At 35.5% G+C, this 16686-nt stretch overlaps 1 protein-coding gene across 1 annotated transcript; it reads left to right on the top strand.

The window, feature by feature from the left end:
- The first annotated feature begins 578 nt into the window (after positions 1-578).
- On the top strand, positions 579-10693 carry cul4a (cullin 4A). Its single transcript, XM_030161044.1, has 20 exons — positions 579-1208; positions 2278-2393; positions 2714-2817; positions 3384-3453; positions 3537-3610; positions 3695-3857; positions 3950-4039; positions 4175-4257; positions 4652-4719; positions 5001-5119; positions 5238-5430; positions 5534-5638; positions 5795-5905; positions 6592-6677; positions 6794-6901; positions 7071-7184; positions 7264-7369; positions 7460-7632; positions 8198-8350; positions 9779-10693. The coding sequence occupies exons 1-20, from the start codon at positions 1073-1075 to the stop codon at positions 9872-9874; spliced, it is 2268 nt and encodes a 755-aa protein (XP_030016904.1). The 5' UTR covers positions 579-1072; the 3' UTR covers positions 9875-10693.
- The last annotated feature ends 5993 nt before the right edge of the window (positions 10694-16686 follow it).

Here is a 16686-nt window from a genome sequence, read left to right as displayed (position 1 = left end):
CTCATACTGAGTACTTTATTTGTGTGTGTAGTATTAATTTGATAATTCGATTTATTTTGGCAAGAAGCTATTTAGACAATTAGATTATTTAATCAAATGGCAATATTAAAAAAAAGCATAGCGTTACTTAAAATATGCCACTGTAGTTTATGATACACGTCGACAAGCTATCTGATACTGACTCTCATAAACTCATATTTAGCTTAATTCCACGAAGACATTTGTTATCTGTCATATATTATAATAATATTACACATTTGTAACTTAAATAAATGTATCAAAAATACAGCAAATAAACAGTAATTAAAACACACGCAGTCAAATTCAAAATTACATCAAAATGATTAAATATTATAAATAAATACTAGGTCTAACAATTAATCTCTGGCCACCATTTTTTTATTTAACAAAGCCTAAAATAAAGGTTGCTAATTCTTCAAAACATTACAAGCTTTGAAAGCAATGTAAAAGAAACACATTTCATTATTTTTTAAATAAAGATCCTAAAAGTACAGTCTGTCAGTGAATGCAACTCCACTGCTTTTCACCCAAGATGCACCTGTCCAACTGAACTGTCTGAGAAAAGCCATTTTGTTGTGCTAGCTAGCTATGTGGGTAAAGAAAGCCATTAGTTGTATGGGTCTGTGATACCAACGCTAACTATGTCGCGTTTATGTTTTTGTTTACAACTGCAACATCCAAAAATTGAACACTTTATTATTTGTAAGTAGCGAACAGTGGCATGGTGTAGCCATTAAAGCTAAAGCTAAAGTGCTGTGAAGAAGACGAAAACTGGTAGCTAAAGTGAGCTGCAGTTTCTGGTAACATACTGTTAGCTTGCTATCTGTTTACTTAGCTGGTGGTAGTTATGTTTTCTGTTTAATTAACGTTAGTCAGTGTTTACATGTAAATGCGTTTTAAATAGACTGGGACCTTTGTACTCTCAACCAAAGACAACGGGTTCAACAAAGAGGCAGAGTTACTGACTGTGAACAAGCGACTAAACAGTATAACGTTGAACTTAGCAAAACACTTGAACCATACAGCGTTAAGCCAAAGCGCTAATCTGATAATGGCAGAGGACACCCGACAGGACAAGAGAGCCAGCTTCTCCGCTATAACGGACACCAACGGGATGGCCAGGACCTCCGCTGTGGCCTCAGGCAAAACAGGCGCTTCAAAGAAATTAGTCATCAAAAATTTCAAAGGTACTGTCACTAATAATCATTTTCACTGGGATTCTTCTATCGCAACAGCATCGGTTATCATTAATGATTGTATCACGACAGAGTAACTTTCAGACCATGCAGGCTAAAGTTGTACTGCTCTTGGTTGTTTATCTTTTCTGGCAGCAAATGAACTGCTGCCAAGTTATCTCTGATTAGTGTGTACTTATGAGGGTTCACATGACAGATTTTATTTGCTTACCTAAAATGCGTTTGTGATGTCCTAGTTTTTATGTAATAATTTTCCAGCCCCATACAAAGTTCTCCATAGTACAGAGTTATAGATATGTTAATAAATTATTCCTTGATTTGTGAATTAATGGTAAAACTAGCTTGTCAAATAGACTTATGGTAGGACAATATGTTACCATGTTAGAAATTCATAATAGAAATTGTCATGTCAGTTGATAACAATAATCATAATGATAAATGTCAAAGCTGTATTTTGTATGAGTTTTAATGACGATTTGTATTCCTGTGTAACAGTTGAAGAAAGTAGAGAGTTATTAGGGTTCGTGGTAGAAGACATTAAAACTGTTACCTTGATAAAATATTTGTCCATCATCATAACATGCATGAAATTATAATTAAGTAAAGCAACAACAACACTGAAACATTCTGTTTTATTTGACATTTTAAACTAATAGGCTTGTAGAAAAGAAATTATTATGATTATCAAGATATTACGTTACATGATAGTTATCATAGCTGCTGATTTCTGAGAAAAATAAATAAGTAATTATGTAATTATATGGTTAAAAACTTGTAATATGATGATGATCATTGGCATTTTATTGTCAGCACTAATTGATTATCAATTCTTTTACTTAATTCACAAATAAAAATATGTATCAGAATCAGTTTAATTTATTAATCCCAGGGGGAAATTATTCGATGTTACATATTGTACATACTGTATATGTTACATGTATGTTCGTATTACAGAATACTGCATAAAACTTGATCAAAATTAGCAGAAAAGATGATCTCAGCAAGTTGTGTTGTAAGCTGTTGTAAACATACTCTAATTATTGCTTGCTTTTTGCAACAGACAGGCCAAAACTAGCAGAGAACTACACTGAAGACACATGGCTGAAGCTACGTGATGCAGTGGGAGCCATCCAGAACAGCACCTCTATCAAATACAATCTGGAAGAGCTCTATCAAGTTTGTTACCTTTTTTTTTTTTTTTACATCTGCAGTTTAATGATCTCATCCTTGATTCTATTCCATAATTTTTCCATTCCATTCTGCAGTATATCTTCATTTCATTCAGTGCATGTTGTTAAACTTGTAAGAACTTGAACAGATCTTCTGTTGCCCAGAGCCAACTTCTGCTTGTTACTGTGGCATTACTAGACATTAATATGCATAGCCTGGAAATTCTCAGTTGCATTTCCACATAACAAAATATATATAGTTTTAACAAATTTATAACTTGTTTTTCTTTCTCCTCCATGTCTCTGTCCCCTCTGTTTTGCTTGAAGGCTGTTGAAAACCTGTGTTCCTATAAAGTTTCCCCAACACTGTACAAACAGCTACGACAAGTCTGTGAAGATCACGTTCAAGCTCAGATTCACCAGTTTAGAGAATATCCTTTTATATGCATCAGTCAGGTAAAGGGAAAACCTGTGCAGATGATATGGTGAGACCTGGTGTTGGTGATGCATGTGTACTTTTCAGCTATCACAACCAAATGCAATTAAGTTTTTGTTCAATTCCTGTAATTACAACTGCAGCATGTTAGGAGGTAATTACTAAGTCAGGAAATTAGGTGGTGGTGTTTTTCACTTTTATAGCCTTTTGTACAGTAAACAAATAATCATCAGACAAATAGATTGAATACGTAGTTGCAGCCTAAATGTAATGGCAGGGTTAGCCTTGTTTTAATGAAGTGTGGGCTGTGCTGTCATACTTAAGGTCTTTTGTAATTACGTATGAGAAGGTATGGAGTTCTTCTTATGTTGAAATCTCACACTGGGGTTTAACAAACAATGAATGTGGTGGTCATAAGATGCTTGACATGTTTTACATACTAATTTAAGTACAGATGATATTTACCTACAAATAGCTGTAGTAGTATGCTTATGCCAAACTGTTTTAAATGAATGAAACGGAATGAATGAACAGGATGCTTCTCCTTAACAATGAACTCACAGAGTCTTTGGACAACCTTTCCTTCCTGAAAAGGATGAATCGCTGTTGGCAGGATCACTGCAGGCAAACTGTAAAGTTTGACTCATCAGATATGCAACTGTTGTTTTGATGAACGACTACTACACTGACGGTTTTTGTTTATCTCTCTTGCAGATAATGATCCGTAGCATCTTTCTCTTCCTGGATCGTACCTATGTGCTGCAGAACTCCCTGCTCCCCTCTATCTGGTAAAATTGTGTTTTATTTGAAGCAATTTGTTCATTCAGATGTGTTATACAGAGGAGGCTGAAGGTTTTTTTCATATGTTGCAGGGACACTGGGCTGGAACTGTTCCGTATTCACATTGTGAGTGACAGTGCCGTTCAGAAGCGGACAGTAGATGGCATTTTGGAGCAGATAGAACTTGAACGGAATGGTGAGACTGTAGATCGCAGTCTACTCAGGAGTCTGCTGGGCATGCTCTCAGACCTGCAGGTATTTTATCACTTTGTTATCAGACCCACTTGCTTTATGGACTGAGTGTGATATAAGTCAGTGTCTTTACCTCCCTGATTGACTTTTGTCAGGTTTACAAGGATTCATTTGAGGAACAATTTTTGATTGAGACCAATCGGTTGTATGCAGCAGAGGGACAGCGCCTGATGCAGGAGAGAGATGTGAGTGAAACCCACTGTATATGGGCTTATAATTAAAGTGTTCTCATCTCTTGTGGTCATTATTCATTGGTAAATTGATTCCAAGAGTATGTTTTGTTTTTATAAATGAGTTGTATATCATGTGCCTGTGTACAGGTGCCTGAGTACCTGCACCATGTGGCTCGTCGATTGGAAGAGGAGAATGATCGTATCATGAGCTACCTCGACCAGAGCACTCAGTAAATCTATTAAATACATTTGACCTTTTTCATTTTCAGCTACTTTTTTATTTATAATTTTATAACAACATTGTGTTGAATAATATCCAAAAAATAAATTATTTAACTCACTTTCAACCTGTGTACTAACCTAAAAAAAAAGACAAACAGAGTCTACAACAGATTTATTACAACACTTGTTGGTGCTTTTCTTCTTGTGGTAATGACATGAACACAGTGCTATTATTTTTTTTTTTTTTACTTCAGTGTCACTGATGATGCAAGACTCACTGTGAAAAAGTTAGGATGTGAGAGGGCATTTACAGACATGTTCATCAAAGCACAGACTGAATGTTATTGCATTTGTACAGTGTACTCATCACTACTGTGTCATTTCCTCTTTGTTACTTTGCAGGAAACCACTTATTTGCTGTGTTGAGAAGCAGTTATTAGGAGAACATATGACAGCAATACTACAAAAGGGTATGGCTTAAACTGTGACTAACATTTAATTATTTTTGTATGCACATACCTTTAAATAAGCTTGATTATCTGTTATACGACTGAAATTGCTGTTATTGTAATGTACTAGATCAGAGGGACTTAGTTAGAAATGTATTGCACAACTGTTTCCTTTAATTGTGGATTTGATATAGTTGTAAAGAACAAACCTTTACATGTAGATTTTTTTTTTTTTTTTTTTTTTCCAAAACCTGGATAAATGCACATGCAGTATGCCATACTTTGTGCAATTTTATTTTCAGGTCTGAGCACTCTGTTGGATGAGAATCGTGTCACAGAGCTGGCTCTCCTTTACCAGCTCTTTAGTAAGGTAAAGGGAGGACTTCCCACACTGCTGCAATTCTGGAGGGATTACATCAAGGTACACACCTCACAAAATGCATAAAGTTTAAATGAATCTCACAGAAAGTGATGAGGTCCATTTATTGTTTATTTTTCTGTCTGTAAAAACAACATGTTGTAAATGGTGTTGATTGTAGTCTTTCGGTGGAGAGATTGTATGTACACCGGAAAAGGACAAGGATATGGTGCAAGACCTGCTGGATTTCAAGGACAAGATGGACAACGTGGCACAGAACTGCTTTGCACGAAATGAGGGTTTCATCAATGCGATGAAGGAGGCCTTTGAGACCTTTATCAACAAGAGGCCCAACAAACCTGCTGAACTTATTGGTAGGTCCTGATCATTCAACAGTCATGTACATATTCACAAAAAATGTTTTGGAGGTAAAATTCATTGTGTTTTTTATGTCTTTTATTTTTCTATTTTACCCAGCTAAATATGTTGATTCCAAGTTGAGAGCAGGAAACAAGGAGGCTACAGAAGAGGAGCTAGAGAGAATCCTGGACAAGATCATGATAATCTTTCGTTTCATTCACGGTGTGTTTATTGTATGAGCAGACTGTACAGACATAAATGTGTAAAATTGTGTGTTAAATGAAGATGTTATAGTATTTGCTTTCACAGTGAGTGTTACTAACCACTCCAAAGTTTTTTTTTTACACTTTTGATCCATCTTCTCTTCTCTCCTCTCAGGAAAAGACGTGTTTGAAGCTTTTTACAAGAAAGACTTGGCCAAGCGCCTGTTGGTCGGCAAAAGTGCTTCAGTTGATGCAGAAAAGTCTATGCTGTCCAAGCTCAAACATGGTGAGCCTCGATTAGTGTCATTACTTGTCATTACTTGAAATATAGGTACAATTATTCAAAATAATTTTGTAATATGGAAATAAGATATTTCTTTATTAGTCGCACAAGGGGAAATTCCTAATTTAAAGCAGCAACAGTGGAGTACAATAAAGCACACAAGAGAAAAAAGAGCATTCAGTTAGCACAACATCAAATATAGAACTTTTAACTTAGAAATCAAAAAAAGCTAGAAATACTATTTACAGCTGTTGTGTACATGTTGAATATATTACAGGTGGAATAGGGGAGATATTTATATGTACACCTATATACACATATCTACATATATAATTATGTTTTTAGACATGTGTACAGATTCCACGTATGTGTATGGTTTATTGCACAGATTTATTGAAATATGGTTTGATAGGCAGGCTTAATTATAGGACAAATGTTTGTTGTTTACAAGTTGTCCTGGGCTACTCTGACCAATGTAAGCACATTATGTTCTGTAAATTTTAGACGGTAAAATACTAGTAATATGAAGTACACTAATGCTTCCTCTCACAGCATCATAAGGGTGTTATTTTTGTCCCTGTGGCACTAAAATAAGTAGTTGCTGGAACCTGACTGTTTTTTTGCAGTGCAAATGTAGGGATGTGATGTTGCCATTCATGACATTTTGTGTATCGTTTGACGTCCTCCAGAGTGTGGAGCAGCATTTACCAGTAAACTAGAGGGGATGTTCAAAGACATGGAGCTGTCCAAAGACATCATGATCCAGTTCAAACAGGTTTTTACAATCCTTTTGCAATTAAATACACATATAGTCATACAGAAATTTCAATATTGTGTACATCTGGCTGTGCTCTGATACTGAAGAGTAAAGATTCTGATTTTACTTTTCAGTATATGCAGAATCAGAGTGAGCCCAGCAACATTGAACTGACAGTCAACATCCTCACCATGGGCTACTGGCCTTCGTACACACCCATGGAGGTCCACTTGCCCCCAGAGGTGGGTGTTTATCATAATTAACTGCCATCCGCTGTTAACAAATATGTTCTTTTGTGCGAAATAAGAACTTCAAGCTTTTGTGATTTGATTTTTAAGGTGCTTGGATTGTTTTGTTATCTGTCATCAACTCACATTTAACATATTGCGTCATTTCTTAATGTTTGCGTAGATGGTAAAACTCCAGGAGGTGTTTAAGCTGTTTTACCTGGGGAAGCACAGTGGGAGGAAGCTGCAGTGGCAGCCCACACTGGGCCATGCTGTGCTCAAGGCTGAGTTTAAAGAGGTGAGACCAGTAGTAAGTACATATAGAACAAATTTGCTGATATCTGAACTGTACCTGTAACCACTATTTCTTCTTGCAGGGTAAGAAGGAGGTGCAGGTCTCGCTCTTCCAGACGCTGGTGCTGCTCATGTTTAATGAGGGAGAAGAGTTCAGCATAGAGGAGATTCGTACTGCTACTGGCATAGGTGAAACATCCTTTTTTCTTCTCAGATATGTTGTACTTTTAACAAAGGTACATGGTATGTATCGGTGTCTTTGTCATATATTTTGTACAGAGGAAGGTGAACTCAGGCGCACTTTGCAGTCCTTGGCCTGTGGGAAAGCACGAGTCCTCAACAAGAACCCACGGGGGAAAGATGTGGAGGATGGAGACCGTTTCAATTTCAACAATGATTTTAAACACAAACTGTTCCGCATCAAGATCAACCAGATCCAAATGAAAGAGACGGTAAAAACAGAATCATTACGCATTCTGCCTTCTTGCAACATACTTTTTAGGGGTCAACCAGTTATGCACTCTGACGTTTACATTTTTTTTACAACCGGTTATATATTTTTTTTTTATCTCTGTGATAAAAATCATCTATAAATAGACCTTTTTGCAGTCGCCTGTCTCTGTTGCTCTAATTTAGCCTCAAATTTCAGTATAAATTCTAGTCTCATTTATTTTTGCTTTATTTACTTTAGAAAACAGAAAGCTGTTTTGTTAATTCAGTTAAATTTGTTAGAAATGCAAGTGAGGGACTCTAAGATATTGGTGAATCATTCTCAAATTATAATTCTTAAACAGTTCTTTGCTCACTTGTTTATTATGCTAAATTTTTACTAATAGATTCTCTTTAGTGCAACTGTTAGTGCATTGGTCTTTTTGATTAGCAGTAATTAGTATTGTTCCTGAAAAAACTGCATTAGTAAACTGCGAACCCTCATCTTAATTTTTTTATTTCTTAAATATTTTTTTTCAAATCAAAATATAATCAGATTTTTAAGTAGCGAACTCCTTGTCCTTTCAGGTGGAGGAGCAGGTAAGCACCACAGAGCGGGTGTTCCAGGACAGGCAATATCAGATCGACGCAGCCGTGGTTCGAATCATGAAGATGAGGAAGACTCTAAGTCACAACCTGCTGGTGTCGGAGCTCTACAACCAGCTCAAGTTCCCTGTCAAGGTGACCAATCACAGCTTCACATGCACACACTTAGGGCTGTGAACCAAAAGTGACATCTCGCCTAAAACAAGGGACAGATTAGACAAAAAGTCATATGCGTGTTTTACCACCAATGTTACTTTGCATTTTAGTGTGAAACATGGGCATCTGGGGACTCTGAACAGTACATGGAGTTTGAAAGAAACGATCTGTTCAGCTGTCAACTAAAACAAAACTATTGCATCAAATTAGTTTATTGAGTGTTGATGATTTAGCTAAAATAATAATCTAATACACTTAAGTGAAACCCTGGGCCATTTGTTTCCGGTCAAAATCATTTCAATGTAGCACTAAACAATAGGTAAGTTACGATCAAAAAACAGCAAAGGTAAGACAAAATACAAAATCAGTGCTTCATAATGCAACAGGTTATTTTTGTTCTTTGGTTTGTTCGAAGAGTTTTAGCGCTAGAGAAATAATACTTGTACTGTTGGATCTGCTTAGTATTAGCTTAGCGCTGCAAAGTTTGTCACATTGGTCCATTGTTTTATGAAATTATTCAAGACATACGCTTGTCTCAGACTGTTAATTTGTTTTAGATATTTGCTCATTTAAGTGCTTGTTATTCGGTTGTGTTCTGTTGTCTGACAGTTGGTGTTGTTGAATATTTAGCTGATGTTCTTCTGGTTACATGGAAGTATAGAATGTGTACATGGCTACAAGCATAGCATTGCCATGGCAGCATAGATGGAACTGTTGGCACTGGAGGCAAGTGGGCTTAAGAGGCTACCCAACTGGTTTTTGAAAAGATGTTACGGATGTCTCAATAATAATAATAATAATAATAATAATAATAATAATAATATGGAATTTAATTTTAATTATTCAATGGTCATTAAGGATCTTCATTAAGTTAGTAATGAGTAAGTGTACTTCTGCCCTTTCTGCACCAGCCGGTTTATTGCAACGTGATATCATGAAATTGAGTAAATATACACGCCACTTTTAATTGGTGTGTTATCTGTACGCATTATAAGCTTTCCACGTGTATATTCACGCCGTGTCAAAAACCACGCACTGAGGGTTAGGGTTAGAGTAATGGTTAGCGGTTACGGATATGTGAACGGGAAATCTTGGCGTAAATTGACACGCAATCAAATGCCGTTGAATAACATGCGAATGGACGAAAACGTGTACGTATAGCGCGTCAAATGCTGTAAGAACTGACATGACATACAGCGCACTTTTATGAGATCAGTCTCTTTATTGTGTTAAGTCCTTTGGTTTTTTAATTAGTAACTCTAAACTTATTTACTCATGTGTTTCCTTTTTGCATTTGATAAATATATTCCCATTTCCCATCTTCCAAAACGTCAGCTCTGTGTTTGCCTTTCTTGCAAGCGACACATCCAAAGGTCATGAACCTGCTTCCTGTTCTGTTTTCCTCAGCCCGGCGATCTGAAGAAACGGATCGAGTCCCTCATAGACAGAGACTACATGGAACGTGATAAGGAGACTCCAAACCAGTACCACTATGTTGCCTGAGGGGGCGCTGCTGTCACTGCCATGCTTTCATCACAGCAAGTATACAGCTGGCCTCCAAAACAACTACAGCCCTTCAGCCGCCCGACTCTCCTCTGGTGCCCACCTCTCCTTTCATCCACGGTCCTGGGCGTAGTGTCCAGGTCACGCAGAGCTCCATGGAGACGAGAAACTCAGCTGTACTTACCCCACTCTGTATTCTCTTCAGTGGGTCTTGTCTGCAGTGGGGCTGGAGGAGTGGCCTGCGTTGTCGATGGTTGGTTCATGTGACTTACAAATCTGCTAATGCAAAACTCAACTAAAAAAAAATAGCACTTTTTTTCCTTTTTCTCCCCTCCTTGGGATTAGGATTTATTTTTCTTCATCACGTCAAACTCAAATCACTTCTTTTCTACCATAGTTGGTTTGTCTTGAGTTTTAAGTTGTTGTTTTATTTAAGTTTTTTGTGTCAGAGTTCTCTTTATGAATGGCTGCATAAAGTGCTGAGTGTAAGCCTGATCAGTTGCGTGCTTGGCCTGGCAGATAAACGGCTCTTTAAGATGTGATGAGTGAGAGGACACTTAAGGAAGGATGACATGAGCAGCGGGGTGGGTGGGTAGGTGGTCCTGATGTGTTGGGGTCTCTGTGGTTTTTTTTTTTGGAGCATACAGAGTAAATGACACATGACAGTCAAGCCACTTGGGTTTTTTTCTTTGGGTATCTTATGTTTTTGACCAAAATGTCCAAATGTCTGATGTCACGTCCTGATGTTTTTGTAGATCAGATTGTATTCTATGTAAGAGTGAGAAAAGTGAACCTGAATAAATGATATTTAATAATTCAGAAAAACATTTTAATTGAATGTTTTGTCTTTCATGTCCTCAGCTCAAATGCTTGTCACTTTTCCACTCCAAAAAGTACTCTAGATATTTTCACCTACTACCTCTTTGACTGTCTAATCTGAATTTTAGGAGAACAGTGAGGTAACGGTGAACTGGAGAGGCCATTAGCGGGGTCAATATATAATTGAGGGACTTTTGAAGTCTATGGAATATATTTTGCATACAAAAAAAAAATCTTAATGTTTTTATGTTCATTAGGATCATGTCTTTAAAAGTTCTATAATTATTTAATAACAAACAATCACTTATTAATAAATGATTAGTAAATAATAAATGACTAGATATACCAAAATGTCAACTAAATATCCATCCAAATTTAATAACCACATTCTAATTAGCTAAACAATAATAAAATGAGCTTATTAAAAAATTGTTTTGTGTTCTTATTATGTTGAGATAATCATCATCATCAAGATATTTCTTTTTTGGCAATATATCACATTTTATATGGAAAATAAATTGTATTTGTGTCTGAGAAATCACTTTCAACAAAGTTACCCATTAATTCCAAATCACATGACCTGCTCCACATGATGTCATTTCCTCCTGAAGAAAATACTGGCAAGACTGTGTTCTTTCTCCTGTTTCTTAGTTATTTGATCTAAAGTAGTGTGTGAGACAAGTGTGTATTTATATTACTCTTATCTCAACAGTGTTACTACAATATCTTTATAAATAACTTTCAATTTTACTCAATTGTATATATGATATTTAGAAGAATCTTTCTGTAAAGATGCCATGTGGTGTTACGGTTATGTTGATTTTAAGCCTGAAAACAGCAAAAATGTCAATTATACCTGTCAACTATGTTACCCTGTAAAGGTGACTCAAAAAGTCCCTCAATTATAAACTGACCCAGCGACTTTCTATGAATGCAACTTGTTTGTGATTGAAAAACAGAAACTCCTCCATACACACACACATTGCACTTTTCTCTTTTTTGTGACACCATCCCAAATAACAATAGAAGTGTGGATTTCTGTAGTTTTTTCCTCATACAATTGACCTTGAGAAGTTATTATGAAGTTATTATTTTCAGTTTGGAATTTGAAGGAATTCAGCTCTTTTATGAACTAGTCTCTTGTCTGCACAGAGGTTACAAAGTCTACGTAGAAGTAGAAGTGCTGATTCTTTACTCCAGTAAACTCAAAGTCTTAGTTTTGCTCGTCATTTTCTTCCTCATTTCACTGTATGTCTTCTACAATGGTTTTGTGTTGTTGCACAAGATCACAACTCGGTTTGAATAATCACTAAAATAAGCAGTGAATCCAACATTAAGAGACTATAGAAATGTTCGTTTTGTATCTTTTATACCATGTTTCTCTTACATATTTTTTATTGTGTGTGACCTGAGGAATTCACAGATAGACTGTAATTTCACTGTTATTCTTCAAAGACATAAATATGCAAAATGAAAATAATTCCCCTCAAGGGCGATTAAAGTAAAGGAATAAGCCTGTTTTGAAATGCAAGCAGAAAGGATATGTGTTACAATGAAAGAAAGAAATTTTATTTTTAGTTACTTCCCACCATTTCTGCTATAAATATTTAGTAGTAACCATTAATGTTCCTGGAAAATGGAAGTGAAAATGAAACGGTATCTGTGGTAACTTTCACTATATGACACGGGGGTGCTCCAGTTTTTGTACAATTAGGAAATAAATGTACAAATATGTTTTTGCTGCTCATTTTGGACAAGGCGACTACATGCCTGTGGTGAAAAAGCGTGATTGAACTATGCAGGGAGAATGTAACAGGGTCCTGGTAAGTCCTGGACAGCAGCATTTAAGCAGCCTCTGCGTTCCTTCTGGGGTTTTGCACACCCTCGTGAATTGATGAAGGTGTCAGCTGACTCCCCACAACACATGCAGTAGTTGGAGCCTGAACAGTGCAGTGAGTGTGTGTGTGTGTGTGTGTGTACTCACATGCTGCAGGACCTTATGGTGAAGGACTTGTTAAAGTTTTTCTCCCCATTTTCTGTTTATGTAACCACATATAGGCCTGCATGAATTAACAAAAAAGTCTCCAAAGCAGATTTTTCTCAGCAAATACATTTAGAACTAATATACATGAACAACCTAAAAAAGACCCAGTGTTACTTTTGTGAGAGTTCCCAAATTATTTTTTTCTCTAGGTTTCGCCTTTCTTAAATGATTTATCACCATTTATTATGATTTTATCCTTTGTATTTTGTATTTTTTCAATGAAAACCATGTATTTTCGTGTATTATATTTACTAATCATGTAGATGTTCATAGAAGCATAGATTAAAGTTGAAGGTTTTTATATCAGAAACAGAAAACTGAAGAAAAAAAGTGACTTGTTCCTTAAAAATATCAATAACTGAACATAAAAACAAGTGTCTCCATCTGCTACCATTTGTCAAACTCCATTAGTTTTATTGGTGAATCAATATTGTAGAAGATGACGGTGTTTCCACGTTCACCATGGAGACTCTGAATGTCAACGACCAGGAAAAGATGACAAACTGCATTTTAAACCAATTATTATTATAAGTATTGATAGAATTAATGGTTCAGAAGTTATTAAATATTTTAGATCAGTAGATGGTTTTTGGTTGCCAGTTGCTGTTTGGGTCTTTATGGAATAAGCCATGACTTAAATAATACCTGTGAATTCTATGAGCGCAAGTTTTCACTGTAACACTGTTCCTGGAAATGCATGAGTTCATGAAACACCATTCACACCCTGCTGATGCCTCACCTACTGTATTACATTTGACAGTTGTGTGTTTGCTACAAGTCACACTCTCTATTAATCAGATCATAAATGGATAAATCCTAAGTCATTTATCATCTCTCTGCTGTAGGTGTATATTAATGTCTTGTAGTGATGTGACGTTCATGAACGAATTGAATCTTTTGAATGGCTCTTTGAAACGAACGATGGGAACCGAGTCTTTGTAAAGAGCTGTTCATTTTTTAAAAAATTTTTTTTAAGGAGGGAGTGTCCAGTTGCCTGTCAATTTAGCGTCACTGGGGAGGCATTGGCTTTATATACAGAGTAGAAGTGAGAGAACTCCTGATGTGGTATCATTTTGATATTTACATTAGAGATATCAGGTATTTTGCAATGTTACTTGAAGTATTTTATTTTCACTACAGTTTTTTAGGTATTTAAGTACTGTAATTGCAGTGATTAATCACTTTTGTGTTTTGTGCAATTTTTTTCCGTTTGTTTACTCACATTTATTGTTCTTGTTCTGAGAATTGCACTACAGTTCAGGTATTTAAGTAACTGCAGGGATTAATCACTGTTGTATTTTGTGCAATTTTTTCCATATGTTTACACACATTTATTGTTCTTGTTTTGAAGAGAATAAAATGTTATTTCATATGAAAACACCTTATTTTCTTCTTCATTTTTAGGCTACAGACTAGTCCACATAATGTACCGTGATGTTTTTTGTCAAATTCCAGCATTTGCCTAATGCACAGGTGTCAAACATGTGGCCCGGGGTCCAAATCTGGCCCGCCAAAGGTTCCATCTTGGCCCGCGGGATCAAAGTGCCAAAATGAACCTGAACAGTCCAGGTTGTCAGAATCCTTTTGGTTCAGGTTCCACATAAAGACCAATGTGATATCAAGTAAAAATAACAACACAATAACCCATAAATAATGACAACTACAAATTTTCTTTGTGAAAAATTGTGGAAAAAAAATCACATTACACTGTGAAAATATTTACATTTACAAAACCATTCTTTCACAATAAAATACAAATAAATACATAAATAAAAACAAAGATGAACAACCTGAAATGTGTAATTTTAACAATATTCTGCCTGTTACTAAATGTTTGGTGCATTTATGGATCCACTGTGATTTGAAGATGTGTTAATAATAATAAGAGATGGAATATTGTAGAAATTGTTCAAATTTTAGTCCCAAACTCCAAAATTTTAACAATGTTTTGCTTTTTACCAAATGTTTATGTAACACAGTGTGTCATGTACATGTATAAATACTAAGTCAAGGCATAATATTGTTCAAATTGCACTAATTTTTCAAATGAAAATTCTGTTTTTTCAGGTTATTCACATCTTTTTTGTAAAATGTTAATATTTTCAAAATTTAATTGGGTTTTTTTTGTACTAAAACAAAAAGAAAAACTTGGATTTGTCATTATTTATAGGTTATTAAGTCATTATTTTACTGGTCTGGCCCGCTTGAGATCAAATTGGGCTGAATATGGCCACTGAACCAAAATGACTTTGACGCCCCTGGCCTAATGTCACATCTCATGTCATGGATTTAGCCCACACATTTTAACTAACTATTCTTTTTTACGGTAAGATAATATTTACTGCTGCGCCAATTAAACACCTTTAAAATGTAATGTCAATCATCACATGTAGCCTATTTAGTCATTAAAACACTGGTGTTTCAAAATAATGCAAAAACCATAAAAGAGCCAATCTTTTGAATGGCTTCAGTGAACGGCTCCTGATTGAACGGCTCCCTTCAAAGAGCCAAAAGTCCCCTCACTAATGTCGTGTGGTGGTTTTTATGTCATTGCAGGGCAGAGGACAGCACCTTTTTTTTAAATTTTTTTTTTTAAAGTTTGCTGCAGTAGTTGATGCTTTTTTTTTTTTTTTTTTTTCATACTTAATTTACAAAATACCGTATCCACATAGACCAGAACATGGCATGGAGAAAAAAAAAACACAACATAACATAATGCTCGAGGTGAGGCAGGAAGAACTTAAATACAATTACATAAATAGGTAAGTAAATTTAAATAAATAAATAAATAAATAAAGTAAGTAAGTAAGTAAGTAAGTAAGTAAGTAAGTAAGTAAAGGAATAAACAAGAAGAAAGATAAATAAATAAATAAATAAATAAATAAAAATAAATAAATTACAACTTAAATTTATTACATAAGGCTTTAGTCTTCACAGCTTTAGGGTTGGTGCAAAAGTTGAGTGTGTCTAAATAGGATTTCAAATAAGATTTAAAGACCACAAAGCTGGGTTTCTGATTAGCAAATTTGCTTGTATGTATATCACAGGTGTCAAACATGCGGCCCGGGGGCCAAATCTGGCCCGCCACAGGGTCCAGTCCGGCCCTTTGGATGAATTTGTGAAATGCAAAAATTACACTGAAGATATGAACAATCCTTTTAGTTCAGGTTCCACATTCAGACCAATTCAATCTCCAGTGGGCAGGACCAGTTAAATACTATCATAATAACATAGAAATAATGACAACTCCAAATTTTTCTGTTTGTAAATGCAAATATTTTCATGTATTTACACTAAAACAAAGTATAATTTCAAAAAAAAAAAAGTAAATAACTTGAACAAATATGAACAACCTGAAATATTTTAAGAAAAGTACAGTTTTATTCTGTTATGAAATGTTTTGTGTATTTGTAGATCCACTGTGATCTGTGAGTTATAATGTACATGTGGAAATGATAAACAGAGACAAAATATCATTAAACTTATGACTTATACTTATTTTTTCAGTTTGTTCATGTTATTCACATTGTTTGAAAGGATAGTTTGTAATGTAAACCTTTTCATAATGTAAATTTACTTTTTTCATTCTAAAACATAGAGACAAGTTTGGAGTTGACATTATTTCTATCTTATTATGTTCTATTGTTATATATGTTATATTACTTTACTGGTTCGGCCCACTTCAGATCAAATTTAGCTGAATGTGCCCCTGAACTAAAATGAGTTTGACACCCCTGATGTATATGAAATTTAGCAAGTAAGGAAATGAGATTAAGAATAAACAATTTCCGAACAGAGGACAGCGCCTTGTGATGATGATGATGATGATGATGATGATGATGATGATGGGTGCAGAGAAGGGGCGGGGTCACGTGACCTGGGAGCTCTAAATGCTAGCCGTTCACATGACCACGTCCATGGCTTATGCACTGTGACCGTCTTCGATACC

Source organism: Sphaeramia orbicularis, chromosome 3 (genome assembly GCF_902148855.1).
Source record: "Sphaeramia orbicularis chromosome 3, fSphaOr1.1, whole genome shotgun sequence".
Classification (NCBI taxonomy): Eukaryota; Metazoa; Chordata; class Actinopteri; order Kurtiformes; family Apogonidae; genus Sphaeramia; species Sphaeramia orbicularis.
This window is presented reverse-complemented; position numbering and strand designations above follow the sequence as displayed.